General features: G+C 43.6%; 3 protein-coding genes across 3 annotated transcripts; all 3 read right to left on the bottom strand.

Moving 5' to 3' along the window:
- Positions 449-975, bottom strand: LOC8054626. Its single transcript, XM_002455374.2, has one exon. The coding sequence runs from the start codon at positions 813-815 to the stop codon at positions 531-533; it is 285 nt and encodes a 94-aa protein (XP_002455419.1). The 5' UTR covers positions 816-975; the 3' UTR covers positions 449-530.
- LOC8054625 (dirigent protein 1) lies at positions 3,966-4,743 on the bottom strand. The gene has a single exon (XM_002455373.2). It carries the CDS (start codon positions 4,683-4,685, stop codon positions 4,188-4,190), a length of 498 nt encoding a protein of 165 aa, XP_002455418.1. The 5' UTR covers positions 4,686-4,743; the 3' UTR covers positions 3,966-4,187.
- On the bottom strand, positions 13,950-14,856 carry LOC8054624. Its single transcript, XM_002455372.2, has one exon. The coding sequence runs from the start codon at positions 14,448-14,450 to the stop codon at positions 14,169-14,171; it is 282 nt and encodes a 93-aa protein (XP_002455417.1). The 5' UTR covers positions 14,451-14,856; the 3' UTR covers positions 13,950-14,168.

Genomic DNA, 16,162 nt, shown 5'->3' with positions numbered 1-16,162 from the left:
ATTTTTTTACTATAAATTAGTTAAATTTGAACTTATTTGACAGGCATGGATCATATAATTATAATCTTTTGTGGACAGAGGTAATACTATATATTGAACTCATTAAACTGTTAGTTACTTAAAATAATATATTAAAATCCTAACCGAATCCTCGTGCCATCATTTTTTTTTGAAAATATCGTATCCTCGTATCCGTACCCGATACTCGTATCCGTGTCTGGGCAACATGTCTGCAACGACCTCTGATCTTGGCGAGCCGTGTCAAAGGCACTTGTTGATGACTCGAAGACGAGATACAGAAGAGCTACGAAAGCAGCCGTGGGGATACACGGACGTGTCGATAGAGAGACTGTACCCAAAAAAAATTAGTTCCACGTTTCCAGCAGTTCTTTTTACGTACATATATACATATATACATGGTATAAATAAATAGATTACATGGATGTTGATGAATAGAAAGAATCAGAAAGCAATCAGCAGAGCAAGATCGGTGTTGCGCAACCCACACAGGAAAAAAGAAAAAGGAAGCCTCATGGCCACATAATAAGGTCGACCGCTACCCTGGACACCGCGAGATCCCCCAACGACTCCTCATTATTCCTCGTCTCCTGGCACTCGCACCGTGCGGTGCCGGCGGCGGCGGCCTCCGGACGTTGTTCGTCCTGCTTGTTGGCCGCTGCCGCCGCCGGCCCAGTCACGGCGGCGGACCGGAGCTCCCGCAGGCTCTGTTGGCCGCCCATGTAGCGTTCTGCCGCCAGCACGCTGGCGCTCTCCCCGCCCAGCAGCTCCGACAGCAGCAGCATGATGGACGCCATGAGAATAAGCGGAAACCGAGCAAGGGACAGGCAGGCACTAGAACGGGCGCAACTGCAACTGGTGATTGTGTGTGTTGTCGTGCACGACGGACGAGGAGAATGGATGGGGAGGCGGGAGATTTTATATGCTCCTACGTCTGTGTACGCGTGCCGTAGCGCGCTGCATTTCCAGTTTCAGCTGGAGGGACGGGAGCTCTGGCTGCGGAAGGACGGCCGGCCGGCCGCGGGGGTTTGACTAAAGCAGCCGGCGGACGTCGTCAACCTGCAGGCCCGGCCCCGGCGGCGTAGTAGGCGCAGCTGGGAATGGCCCATGGTCGTCACTTCGGGCCGGTCGGTACGTGGTGCCTGACGTCTGTCTGTTTCTCCCTGATCCCAACGGAAGAGAGGTTGGGGGCAGATCCGTTTGGCACATATACACAAACACACCAGAACCTCTCTGACTTCTTTGGTTGTCGATTTGGTTTTGGAGTTTATTTATCTACCGGTGTTTTGCAACCCGGCATTCGCTGCGTGCCAGCCTAGCTGTCTTAGGCCTCTTCGGTGCCTACGTCATGAATGGTTTTTGTTAACAACGACACAAGCTTTGCTGCGAATTTTATTGAACGAAGAAAGGGGGGAAAAAAGGCAACTATCTATCTAGTTTTTTTGAAAAAAAACTAAGCCCAAAAACCATACAATTGAGGAGGCCTTGTTTACTTCCAAAATTTTTTGCAAAATATGAATAGTGACACTTTCGTTTGTATTTGATAAATATTGTCCAATCATGAACTAACTAGGGTCAAAAGATTCGTCTCGTCAATTTCGACCAAATTGTGTAATTAGTTTTTATTTTCGTCTATATTTAATACTCCATGCATGCGTCTAAAGATTCGATGTGACGGGGAATCTGAAAATTTTTACAAAATTTTTTGGAAACTAAACAAGGCCCCGAAAACTTACACCACTATTGGTTCCAACTTGGTCAAAGCGACCCAACTAAACGGCTCAACTAACCACTAAGGTCTTGTTTACTTTCATAAATTTTGTAAAACTTTTTAAAATTCGTCGTCACATCGAATCTTACGGCACATGCATGAAACATTAAACATAGATAAAAAATAACTAATTGCATAGTTTGCCTGTACTTTGCGAGACGAATCTTTTAAGCTTAGTTAATTCATGATTGGACAATATTTATCAAATACAAACGAAAATGCTACCGTGTCTATTTTGCAAAAAAAAAATTACAACTAAACAAGGCATAATAAGGATTGAGGAAAATGATGACATGCTATGCAAATTGGGGCATCACCATGAGCAACTGTGGAACTAGAAAGCCTGATAATGCCTCCAAAGAGGAAACGACGCTAACAAGGCCCGCCAAAAGGAAGGTTTTCACTTGCAACATCACTGAATGTATGGAGTATCAGCTTATCAAGTAACAAGACACAATGCGCTGTCAGAAATATGCAGCTCTGCTCTTGATCTTTTATCACATTATTGACAAAAAGGTTTGTGGGGGTGGATCTCATGGATCAACATCACATTAGTTTCCAGTGACACCTTCTATAGCAGATTTCTACCTCATCAAGTCTATCAAAAGAGGAGCGAGGAAGAGGCAAATGCAGAAGTAGAACCTATACCTGTAGCATCAGAGTCATCTCCTTTATCTTGAGCCAGAGCATTGACATCCTGGTGGGTTGCGGCCTCACCTTCAGGTGTGATCCCTCCATTAAGTCTTCTGGAGGTGTACAATTGAGGTCAGGAAGAATACTCGCTACCATGGAGGTGAATTGCTGATCCAATGACCCAATTTCACACCTGTTTATGCAGATGAGCATCCAATGAGTTGGCTCCACGAAGAAAGCTAGAGGGAGGGGAGCATCTGGCTGGCCAGACATGGGCATGCAAGGACGGATGCTCACCTGGCTAGCTAGCACGCTTAATCCAGTGAAGGCGGACTGTTGGTTGTTGATCAGACTTGGGGATCTTTGCTTCCGGAACAAATCCAGTGAAGGCAGATGGCCAATGGTAGCAGCGGAGCTGAGCTCATGGAGGAAATCACGGGCGGGTGGCCGGGTGTAAAGCAGTGGAGCGCGCCCCAGCGCGGTGGGCTTCCTGGTGCCGACGGCGAGAGGCGGGATGGTTCATGTTCGCAGAAAAAGTTTGAAATTTCAGTGCTGTCTATTGTGTCAGAGTTGCGTCTAGTGTTTGAAATTCTTGGTGCTCTTTTGTTGTGATAGCTAGCACCCACGAAATTCTCGGTGCAGAAGAAATTCTCTGTGCTCTCTATTGCGTGCAATTATTTTGGTGGCAAAGAGGTAGAAGTGACAATTTGCATTGTACTTTAATCTACGCTAAACTGGTTGGAACATCTTATAAATTGGTCGGAATGTCTTATAAATTGGTATGGCGTGATGGGCAGGTGCAGGCCGCCGGCGCCAGCGGGGAGGGCTGGGAGGCACAGATGTAGGGCGTGGAGAAGGCATGACGTCAACGGCGGCATCCAACAGGGACAAGAGGTACGTGGGTTTCGATTAGCTGATAAGCCATGACAGAAAGTACTGTTAGCTGATTTATTATGAGAGAAAAACACTGCTAGATGGCTGACAGATTCGGCTCATAAGCTTAATTAAGCGAATAGGGTTGCGTGGAATAAATTGGTATGTTTTCTTTTAGGGGAAATATGAATTTCCATTACTGAAACGAGGCTGACTCATCAGCAATTACATCCTGAATACAAAGAGGGATATATGGACCAGATTGTGGTCATCATCCACATAACACATACTACCAAGAGCAGCTAGCATATGTTCCTTGTTGCCTTCCCGAGACCAATGCTCTGCAAGAGTTGAAGTGTGTCATGCAATTCCTGCGAAATTATTGTTGCGTATGAAAATACTTGTCCCACTTTATTTTCGTCTAACCGAGGTTTTGGATAATATCGAAACAATGCTGGAGTTTATCACCTGTACATTATGTATGGTCTACACGATACTATTCCACTGCCCAACCGTTACAGTTTGCCGTCTTGTATTACGTACTGTGGAGTTTACCATTTGTAACAATTACACTTGTTCTGTAAAAACACCTCAAATTTTGCGAGGGATGCAATTACAATGGAGTACTGCATGTGGAAGTACTCTTTTATTAATTACAGTATATGACTGCAACTGAAGAGATGTATTATATGTCATAACATAACATGACGAGGATACAACCCATGGAGATATACAAGCTTATTATATCGCCGACCGAAGTGAGATACGTATCGGTAAACGGCCGGACATGCATGTAGCCATGCATGCATGCATGCCGATTCCGAATCCGACAGTACGTATATTATTCTTCTGTGCACAAGCAAACCGGGCGGCTGCATTGGCGCCTCTCGTCTCATGGGTTGACGAAGATTTCGAGGTCGATAATCTCGGGCGTGACCGTCTTCCAGAGCACGTAGCCACGCGCCATCCTGAACTGGCCGGTGCCGCCGACCACCGAGAGCTCCCGCACGGGCGCGTTGATGTCGTCGCGGCCCACCACGGTGACGGAGCTCCCGGCGTACGGGCCCGACGTGAGAACCACGTTCATGGTGACCAGCAGCTCCAGGTTGGCCACCGACGCGCACATGTAGTACCCCTGCGCGCGCCCCACCACCCTGCTGGTGGTCGACGACGAGGCGCCCTCCGTCAGCGCGTCGTCGATGACGAACATGTTGCCGAAGTAGCCGCGCGGGGCGTTCACCACCCGCACCGCCGTCGGGGACGGACCGCCCGTCACGTCGTGCATGTACAAGTGCAGGTGTTCAGCGTCCACCACCGCGCCCCCGCCGGCGACGAGCGCCAGGAGGACAGCAAGCAACACGGAGGAGAGCTGCTTGTTGCAGGAAGCCATGGATGATGGAAATTAGCTAGAGATCTTCCTTCACAAGAAGCTAATGTTTGTGTTGTGGGTGCATTGATGATGTTCTAGTAGCTAGTGCCGCGCGCGTGCATGCATGTTTTATATAGAGGCGGCACAGGTACGTAGCTGTGCGCGCTGTGGCAGCAGGTACCTATAGGTGTAGCGTCAAAATATATATCGACTGAATTTGGTTTTGTCTCATTTGGGCAAAGCATTTATTTCATTTTTTTATATATAATAATAAGGTATATATATGTCTCTTTTGCTTCTCACGAATGCAACACACGATGTCGGTCTCGGCACCGTATCCATATGGGTTACTGAAAATTTTTCACACTCAATTTTTTCTGGATCGATATGATTCTCTGTCTACCTCCTAGAGTCATCGTTGTGGCGTCATTGTCAATCTATAACGTCGTAGTCCATGCTATTGCTATATGTGCATCGTCGCCGTGAGTAACAATAATGTTTACGAACAGGCCACCCGTCACGGCAACAGGACACAAAGGATGGGCCTATGCAGTGGGTATGTAGACAGACCAACGGTTGAAAGTTGATATGTCATCTTCGTTCTGCGGAATATGGATCTGTCGTGTACCATTGACTGTGTATCTATAGTATGTCCGGTCTCGAAGAGTCGAAGTGTCGGTGCAGAACTGCAAATGCTCTGTCCCCGCGGCGGCCGCGTGCTGGTCTGCCACTAGCCGTTGGCCATGCCTGGCCGGCGTCTCGGTCACGGCCGGCCGGAACTCCCCCAGGCTCGATCCGGTGGCCGCCCATGTAGCGCTCGGCCGCCAGCACGCTGGCGCTCTCCCCGCCCAGCAGCTCCGACAGCACGAGAACGATGGAAGCCATGAGCGGTCCGGATTGATGACGCGAGTGGCGGACAGTCCAACAAGATGACAAGAACTAGCGGTGGACGAAGTGGTGCTGTGCTACCTTGTACTACGTGCAGATGGATGCGTTGGAAAATCCTCCTCATGTACCTGTTTAGATTGGAGATGAAAATTTTTTTGGATGTCACATCGGATGCGTCGGAAGGATGTCGGGAGGGGTTTTTAGAAATTAATAAAAAAACAAATTACATAGCTCGTCTGTAAACTGCAAGACAAATCTATTAAGCATAATTAATCTATCATTAGCACATGTGGGTTACTGTAGCACTTAAGTCTAATCATAGACTAACTAGGCTTAAAAGATTCGTCTCGCAATTTTCAACCAAACTATGTAATTAGTTTATTTTTTTATGTACATTTAATATTCCATACATGTGTCCAAATATTCGATGGGATGGATGAAAAAAATTTGGGTGGAAAACTAAACAGGGCTAGCATCGATGAGAGTAATTGCTCTTTGAGAGGAGACCCATATATTATAAGTGCACCTCAAAGAAGTGGACCAGAGTAGCAGCTTCAGCACAGCCCCTTTGCTCCTTGTGCGTGAGAGAGGATTAGAGAGATCTTGCAATAGATCAAGAAGGATTTGTTCCTAAGGCCGTGTTTAGTTGGTGAAGTGAAAAATTTCATGACACTGTAGCACTTTCATTTGTTTGTGGTAATTATTGTTCAACCATGGATTAACTAGGCTCAAAAGATTTGTCTCGTCAATTCCGACCAAACTGTGTAATTAGTTTTTATTTTTATCTATATTTAATACTCCATGCATGCGTCTAAAGATTCGATGTGATGGGAAATCTTGAAAAAATTTAGATTTTTGGGTGGAAGTAAACAAAGCCTAAGGTTGTGAAGATTCAGATCTACATTGTTGGTGCCTCTAATCTGAGTTCCAACCATCATTTGGTGAGGTCTTTCCACTCCCTAAGTAGCAGCCCCAAATTTTATTGTTGTTATCCAAGAACTGTGAATCTTGATGATTGTTGCCTCTAGTGGTGTCTAGAGATGAATTTATTGTAATCCCACAAACATATAGTGGAAGAAGATTTGGCTGGCTTGGTCCTGTGATGGGGTTTTTCACGTTAAAAATGGTGCCTTGTTATTACTGTGAATTTGGTTGCGACTAGTTGTGGTTGTCATTAGCTGCAACTAGTTGTGCTTGCTGTTGGTGTTGTTGTAGTCAGTTGCGGCCAATAGCAACTGAGGTTGACATGAACACAACTAACTCCAGTTGTGACTCCTAATTTGGATACAATTTATTGGGACCAGTTCTGACTGCCTGTTATTTTCTCTTTTATATATGTGATGCATATGTTTCCTTCCGTGAATAAGTTATGACCTTACTTGCTTGTGTTCTCTACAGGTGAAAAGATGGAATCCAATGACCAATGCATATATTAGAAGGGTCTGAAACACATGTCAGTGAAGAAAGTCATACATCTCTAACACCACGCGGTCTAATGTTTGAGAGCACTTTAAGAAAGATTTAGTTCCTATGGATGGTGAGCTGAAAGCTATTTGCAAGTATTGCAAGGCCTTGTTTAGTTCTAAAAAATTTTGGAAAATCGACACTGTAGCACTTTCGTTTGTATTTGATAAAAATTGTCCAATCATAGACTAATTAGGCTCAAAAGATTTGTCTTGTCAATTTCGACCAAACTGTGCAATTAGTTTTTATTTTTGCTTATATTTAATACTCCATGCATACGTAGATTCGATGTGACGAAGAATATGAAAAATTTTACAAATTTTTTTGGAACTAAAGAAGGCCCAAACTAAAATTGGTCGCAAAGGCCTAAATGGGGTGGTCTAGAGCAGTGTTCACTGGCCGAGAAAGTTCGGGCCAGCTTTCGTGTGTATCCTAAGGGCACTCCCAATGCAAGACTCTATTATGAAGTCCAAGATAATTAATTACATATTATTTATGGTATTTTGCTGATGTGGCATCATATTTATTGAAGAAAGAAGTAGAAAAAATAAGACTCCAAGTCTTATTTAGACTCCAAGTCCACATTGTTCGAGGTAATAAATAACTTTAGACTCCATGATAGAGTCTGCATTGTGAGTGCCCTAAGCAGGCTGGTGCGGGCTGGCCACATTTGCCTATACAGGGCTATCAATGAGGTAAATTAATTTTTTTAAAAAAACATACGAACTAGCATGTTTGTTATTTATCAATATATATACATGATGCGCATCTGTCGATTTGTTTCATATCTTTTGTATACGATTGAGTTCTGTAAGACTGTAAATTAAATAGAACCCTCTTAATAAATATATATAGTGAACTCACTAAACTTGCTATTGGTTTATTATGTAGTTGCTAAAATGATATATTAAAACATTCTAGTTGTATCCCCGTATCATTGATTTTTTGAAGATAGCGTATCCGATCCTCAAATCTTATATATGTATCATATCCCATTCTCGTATCCGTGTCCTCTGGTCTTGGCGAGCCGTGTCAAAGGCAGTTGTTGTCTTGTTGATGATTCTTTGAAGACGAGATACAGTCATACAGAAGAGCTACGAATGGTCTTCGGCGTACAGGCGTCAGGTGGTATGTAGTCGATAGAGACTGTACTACCCAAAAAGAAATTAGTTATCCGGCTTGAATAGAAAGAATCAGAAAACAACGAAACAGCAAGATCGGTAATGCGCAACCCACACAGGAACACATGAGGTCGACCGCTAGTCCGCTACCCTGGACACCGCGAGATCCTCGAACGACTCCTCATTATTCCTCGTCTCCTGGCACTCGCACCGTGCGGTGCCGGCGGCGGCGGCCTCCGGACGTTGTTCGTCCTGCTTGTTGGCCGCCGCCGCTGCCGCCGGCGGCCCACATTCACGGCGGCGGACCGGAGCTCCTGCAGGCTCTCCGATCCCCGCCCAGCAGCTCCGACAGCAGCTAGCAGCACGATGGACGCCATGACCATGAGTTGATTTTGATTAGCAGGCAGCTAAGCTAGCCCCCGACGATGGATCACACTCACACACAATAGAAGCGGAACAGAGCAAGAGACAGGCAGGCATTCAGCTGGTGCTGGAGGGACCAGAGCTCTGGCTGCGGGCGAACGGACGGACGGCCGCGGGGTTTGACTAAAGCAGCCGGCGGACGTCGTCAACCGTACCTGCAGGCCCGGCCCCGACGGCGTAGTAGGTGCAGCTGGGAATGGGATGGTCGTCACTCTTCGGGCCGGTTGGTACGTGGTGCCTGACGTACGTCTGTTTCTCCCTGGTCCCAACGGAGAAGAGGTTGGGGCCAGTTCCGTTTGGCACATACACAAACACAACAGAGCCTCCCTGACTTGGCGATAATGTGCTTGCTTCAGTTGTGCTTATCTCCTATCGTTTAAAAGTGTTTTAAGATTCGTGCTGCAGTATACTCTTTCTTATGTTTAGCATTTTTTTTTCCAGTGTTTTGCACTTTATCTCCTGCTACACATATCTCAAAGCTGTTTAAATGGCCAGGATAGTAGCATGTCCGATTTGGTTTTGGAGTTTATCTATCTACTGCCGGTGTTTTGCAACCCGGCGTTTGGTGCGTGCCAGCCCAACCATCTTCCTCTTCGGTGCCTACGTCATGAATGGTGTATTAGTAGTCTTTTCTTTTTTCTTTTAAGGAGGACAAAAGTTTTGCGAATTTTTATTAGACGAAGAAAGAAAAAAATAAGTGTCCGTCTAGTTTTTAAAATAAAAACTGACCTCAAAGCATATAACTAAAAAGAGTGTACCACTCATCCTACACAATTTTAGTACAACAACTAAACAACTATCAAAACTCACACCACTATAGGTTCTAACTTAGTCGAACTAAACAACTCAACTAACAACTAATAAGGACGGAAGAAAACAATGATCTGACGTGCGATTTGGGGCACCACCATGAGTAACCGCGAAGTAAAAATCCTAACAAAGCCTTCAAGGAGGAAACGACGCTAACAAGTGCCGACAAGGCCCGTCAAAGGAAGATTTTTAACTACAACTCTAGCACGGCGGGTGGAGAGGTAGGAAGGACACCTCCAACAGCGGCGGAGGGTGAACTAAAATATAGGAGGGAGGGCTAATTTGTCTAATGCTAATTGTAATTACACTAATACTTCAGTGATTCGTTTCTTTTAAGGAATGAAAAATAATGTCTAAAACGTTGGCGGCCACAAACCAGCTAATGAGGGTTGTGGCCCATAAAAGAGCTCCGTAGTGGATTCTATATACAATTTACTTATTGGGCTGTTATGCTAGCTTGTTTTTAAAGAAAGGAGTATATTTGTTGCTTCGTAGGCTAGTTAGCTATCATCATACTAACTGCTTCATGATTTTTTAGTTTTTTAGGGTAGGCAAGAGGGAGTCTAGTTTCGCCTCCACTAGGGCCTTGTTTAGTTCACCCCAAAAACCAAAAACTTTTCAATATTTTCCGTCACATCGAATATTACGGCACATACATGAAGCAATAAATATAGATATAAACAAAAATTAATTGCACGATCTCCTGTAAATCACGAAGCGAATCTTTTAAGCCTAGTTACTCCATGATTGGACAATATTTTGTTAAATAAGGCCTTGTTTAGTTTCAAAAAATTCGAATTTCGCTACCGTAGCACTTTCATTTGTTTGTGGTAAATATTGTCCAATCATAGACTAACTGGGGTCAAAAGATTTGTCTCGTGATTTACTGTCAAACTATATAATTAGTTTTTATTTTCGTCTATATTTAATACTTCATGCATGTGCCGCAAGATTCGATGTGACGGGGAATCTTGAAATTTTTTTAGATTTCGGGGTGAACTAAACAAGGCCTAAAAACAAAATTACTATAACGTTAAAATAAAAAAAAACTTTTTAATCTAAATAAGGCCTAGGTTCCGCCCGTAGTCTCCAATAAGAGAACGACACCCACACGTTGTCCAAAGCTTATGCCGTGACTTAAGCAATCTCCACATCATCGCCGCCAGAGACCGAACCTACCAGGGCAGCGAGGGCAGTGAGCAGCAATAAGGCCTTATTAGGCCATGTTTTGTTTAGTTCGTAAAAATTTTCAAGATTTTCCGTCACATCGAATCTTTAATCAGGAGCATTAAATAAAGATAAAAATAAAAACTAATTACACAGTTTACCTAAATTTTGTGAGATGAATCTTTTGAGTCTAGTTACTCCGTGATTGGACAATGTTTGTCAAATAAAAACGAAAGTGCTACAGTAGTAAAAAAAACCAAAATTTTGCCAACTAAACAAGGCCTTAGATTGGAGATGAAAATTTTTTGATGTCACATCGGATGTGTCGGAATAATATCGGGAGAGGTTTTTAGAAACTAATAAAAAAACAAATTACATAGCTCATCAGGAAACTACAAGACAAATCTATTAAGCATAATTAATCTATCATTAGCATATGTAAGTTACTGTAGCACTTAAGGCTAATCATGGAGTAACTAGGCTTAAAAGATTCGTCTCATGTTTTTCAATCAACCTGTGTAATTAGTTTATTTTTTTATGTACATTTAATATTCCATGCATGTGTCCAAAAATTCGATGGGATAGACGAAAAAATTTTGGTGAGGAACTAAACAGGGCCTTAGCCAAAAACATTTCAAGATTTCTCGTCATATCAATTTTACTACAAATAGATGGAGCATTAAATATAAATAAAAACAAAAACTAATTACACAGTTTATTTGTAAATCACGAGACGAATCTTTTAAACTTAATTACTTTGTAATTAGATAATGTTTATCAAATAAAAACGAAAATGCTACAGTGTCAAAATCTATTTTTTTTATCTAAACAAGACTTAATTTAGCAACAGCCTCGTCCGATCGCCGCCCCTAGCCGCTGTCCAGGAGAAGTGCCGGAGAAGGCCGTAGTCTGTCCGCCGGAACCGGGAAAGCTGCCCATCCGGGCAGCTCTACTTGACGGTAAAGATTTACCGTGATTTTTTTTTTGAAAGAAGAATAAAGAACAAAGAGATGACCTAATGATTTTTAAGCAGAGCTTACGGATCCTCCTGCTGCGAGAGCAAACAGAAAAAAAAAAAAAAAAAACAGCAGCTCCCTTGGAAAGCCTGTTAAATGAACGGCAGCAGGGGCGGATTCACGGCCCGGGCTGCCTGGGCTACAGCCCGGGGCGAGGCCCATTAGCTCTGGGAACAAGTTCCACAAAAAAACATGTAAAAAGGCTTGGCAGCCCATTAGCCCCCCTGGCAGAAATAATTCTTTTCTTCAGCCCTGGCCGACGGAAGGCATGCAGGCAGCAGCCAGCAAATGCAAATGAGTTGCCGTGACTCTTGACCTTGACCTGCTTCGACTCGTTAGCCTCGCCGTCTTCGTGCCTCGCTCCCTCTCGGCTCTCGCAAAGTCACGATCGCGAGTCACCGGCGGCCTGGCGCGAGTGGCCAGCTTCACCCGGTCACCCCCCGTCACCCTGCGACCTCGCGAGACGCCGACAGTGCCGGACGGCCAGATCCCAGCGACTCAGCTCCTGCAACTGCAACTGCAGGTGAGATTTGAGAAGCAATTTTTTTTTGAGCTGCAGCCTGCAGGTGACCCTAATTATATATTGTTTGCTACATATCATAACTTTTATTTCTTAATTCATCAATTAGATAGTGGTGCACTGGTGCAGTTTTTTATCAATTATATTTGATCAACTCCTAAGATAAAATTCATTGTCAAGTTACCCCGCAGTGGTGCTATTTTTATCAATTTTATTTTTTATCAATTAGATACTGATTTCATATGAAAAAATCCATTGTCTTAGGATGGAAAGATACTACGCTAAGAAAGATGCATCAAATAGAAATATTAGAAATGAAGAAAATCAGCTTGAGCATAAAAGACCAAGGTGAAACAGCCTTCTCTACTATGAATATTATCAAGACCGAACGGAGGAATAAAATGAATGATGATTGGATGAATAATAGCATGATATGCTATCTTGAGCGGGATTTGTTTGCATCCGTTGAAGATGAAAATTTTTTGAAGCGCTTTCAAGGCTTCAAAAACCGTAAGATAAATTTGCCACGCGAGGGCACGAGGTGCGTATTGTTTTAGTATATTTTATTTTATAATTCTATCTCGATATATGAAGTATGACATTTTAAAATTTATGTAGCATTGAGTGTCGTGGTGGTTCAAGTGGTGTGAATTCGTGAAGGCGGAAGACATCATGCATGAATTTTTTTTAATTATTATGAAAGACTCTTTATATTTGGTACTTTTCTATTCTCATTATGGTTTTATGTATCTTTGAGCACTTTGAATCAATATTAATCTTTGCTATATCTATTAGTGTACTAGGTACTGTGAGCAATTTTTTTCTACTATATTATTTAGCTCCCCATCCGTTTCTGGATCCGCCACTGAACGGCAGTCTAGAAGAACCAGACCACGTCCTTGGACGGAGTACCGCTACCGCATGATCCTAATCTGGTTCGTGCAGTACAGAAAGAAATCAGCGGATCTCAGCCCACAGCAACCTGGCCCGGTTCCTCCTGTGGGCGGGTTTACGACCCGCGAATGTTTGGTCTTGTTTAGATTAAAAAATTTTCGAATTTGTTGTATTTGATAATTATTATTTAATTATAGACTAACTATATTCAAAAAAATTATTTTGCAAATTACAGCTAAACTATACAGTGTTTAGATTAAAAGTTATCTTTTTATTTATGTTTAATATTTTATGTGCTGTAAAATTCAATATAAAGTTGATTTTGTTTATAAGAGCACTCCCAATGCACAAACTATCGTGATTTCTATAGATATTAATTGCAGTGCCATCTAAGTATTTTGTTGATGTGGCAAAAAAGTTATTGAAGAGAGAGAGCAAAAATCATAGAAACTGGGTCCGCCCAGAATCCAAGATATGAAGTGATATAATTGGCTAAGAATGGAGAGGGAATGAATGTGATTTGATAAAAAGATATTCTATAGAAACTATCCATTAGAACCATAGTTTCTATATATATATATATATATATATATATATATATATATATATATATATATATATATAATATGTATAAAAATTAATATGTATAGAAACTGCGTGTAGTTTTTAGCACTAGGGAGTGCCCTAACTAAACAAGATCTTAATATAGAAAACTGTCCCCTGGTTTATTATGCCTTTCCCACTACCGGTTCGCCGCCGCTCCGCTGCGCAGGCTGGAAATGGAAGCATGCTAGCTGACTTGCACGGTTGTGCCAGCAAAGGCACCGCCCGCCGTGGATTGGATCATCGAGAACGCGAGCGCATCACTGCAGAGCAAGGCGCGCGCGTTTGCTGCAGTAGCTGGTTGGCATCGCACGGCGGACAGTGACAACAGCTAGCATTGGTACGGAGTACCAAACTACGGATTGACTGGAACTGGAAATGACGGCCACAATTCAGCAATCCGTTTTTTTTTTCCTCCCTTACACATATTTACATGTCGTAATAAATGCAGTAATAAATAGAAAGAACCGGAAGCAACTAGAGGAGCATGAGCGATTAGGCAATTAAGCAATTACTAGTACTACAGAGCCCAAATTAAAGTCTGGGGCTCTGGGCATACACACATGACTATACATGAGACTCGCTCTCAAAGCCTCCCTCATGGCCACATGATGTCGACTGCGATCCTAGGCATGGCGAGGTCCTCGAACGACTCCTCCTTCCTCTTCTTGTCCTCCGGCATCCGCCGCGCCCGCTCTGTCCCGGCGGCGGCCGCGTGCTGGTCGTCCACCAGCCGTTGGCCATGCCTGGCCGGCGCCTCCGTGACGGCCGGCCGGAACTCCCCCAGGCTCCGGTGGCCGCCCATGTAGCGCTCGGCCGCCAGCACGCTCGCGCTCTCCCCGCCCAGCAGCTCCGACAGCAGCAGAACGATGGAAGCCATGAACCGGGGCGGCGGAAGTGGTGGTGGTGGTGGTGTGGTGTGCTAGCTTGTACTACTACGCGCAGATGGATGGATGGATGGATGGTCTAGTGGGAAGCAGGTTGGAATTCACGGCGAGGGCCTATGATGGGCTGGGGAAGAGGAGTCGGAATCCGGGAGATTTATGTCTGGTACTACAGGAGTACTAGTATACAACACGAAGCCGGCGGACGGTGGTGGGCCGCGCGTGGTTTTATTTCGGCTGTGGGCGCCGCCGCGCCATGAATACCCGCCGCACTGGCTGTTTGGGTGATGCTGCAAGGATACGCTTCCTCGCGGCCGCCGGGTTTGGGGAAAACAAAGAGCGTCCCTGCCCTGGCACCCGGAATTGGGGAAGCTGGATCGGCGCCACCGCCACGTGGCCCCCACCACAGCCCGCTCGATTGTCATTTTGGCCTTGTTTAGTTCCGAAAACTGAAAAGTTTTCGGAACTGTAGCACTTTCGTTTGTTTGTGATAAATATTGTCCAATTATAGACTAACTAGGGTCAAAGGATTCGTCTCGTGATTTACAGTCAAACTGTGTGATTAGTTTTAATTTTCGTCTATATTTAAAGCTTCATGCATATGCCGCAAGATTCGATGTGACAGGAAATCTTGAAAATTTGAGGGTGAAGTAAACAAGGCCTCTTTCAACGTGACAACCAGCTGGGTGCGTGCCGGCGCGTCAATGCGAGCGTCACCGGTTGTTTTGTGTTTATCCCATAGTCCTAAAAACAGTTCCAGTTTTGGCTTCCCACCGCAAAAACTATAATGTATTCATCAAACCTATTTCGAAAAAGATAGTTCCACCGCCAAAACGATGGAAAGATGTCAGCTATTTTATGGATATATATATATATGCCCGTGGAAAAGCTCCTAATTAATAAAATTTGGTTTTTAAGCTTCAAGTTTAAACCATGTAACCAGGAGCCAAGCAAATTGGCAAAGTTAGCAGGTGGTTGAATTCCAAAAGTGATACGCACAATATTCCAAACAAAGCGTGCAAAGTGACGGTCAAAGGATAAATAATTGAATAGTTTCATTTGAACTAGAGAGGCAACATTTATAACTTTCTTATTAAACATATTTTTTTTAAAAAAAAAAGGTTGCACCACCAAAAACATTGAGTTCCAAATAAATCCAAGGATGGTCAGAGGAGATTCCATTCCAATCCCCGTCAAAACAAGTCCGGAAGGTGTCAGGGCTATTTTGTATATATATGTCCGTGGAATAGCTCGTGCAACTATGAGTTGAGCTCAAGTATGAAATATTAGGGGGTGTTTGGTTTGAGGTGTAAAATTTAATAGTTATTGTAGTATTTTCGTTTTATTTGAGAATTAGTGTCTAATCATGTACTAATTATGCTTAAAAGATTCATCTCATAAATTATTCTCTAATTATATTTTTAACTTCATAAATAGTCTATATATATTACTCTATGCATGTGGTCAAATATTCAATGTGATAGATGTTAAAAAAACGAGAGGAACCAAACATGGCCTTAGTAGAGCTTAGTGCACATTTGTTTCTGGTTTGTATCATGATCTGATCGTGTCATTGTCATCTTCTTCTTCATCATAAGCATCATATGGGTTTTAAATTCGATTTGGAAAACTGTATATACACTAAACTGCATTTTCTAGGCTCTGTCTTGTTCTAGCGGACCGTCCGGTGTACTCCATGACCGTCCAC

The sequence above is a fragment of the Sorghum bicolor genome, chromosome 3 (genome assembly GCF_000003195.3).
Source record: "Sorghum bicolor cultivar BTx623 chromosome 3, Sorghum_bicolor_NCBIv3, whole genome shotgun sequence".
NCBI classification, from domain to species: Eukaryota; Viridiplantae; Streptophyta; class Magnoliopsida; order Poales; family Poaceae; genus Sorghum; species Sorghum bicolor.
Note: the sequence above shows the minus strand (reverse complement) of the source record. Positions and strands in the feature narration are given on the sequence as shown.

What these genes read in the sequence shown, in the direction of transcription:
- LOC8054624 (XM_002455372.2), bottom strand. Translation starts at nt 14,450, where the DNA reads ATGGCTTCCATCGTTCTGCTGCTGTCGGAGCTGCTGGGCGGGGAGAGC.
- LOC8054626 (XM_002455374.2), bottom strand. Translation starts at nt 815, where the DNA reads ATGGCGTCCATCATGCTGCTGCTGTCGGAGCTGCTGGGCGGGGAGAGC.
- LOC8054625 (XM_002455373.2), bottom strand. Translation starts at nt 4,685, where the DNA reads ATGGCTTCCTGCAACAAGCAGCTCTCCTCCGTGTTGCTTGCTGTCCTC.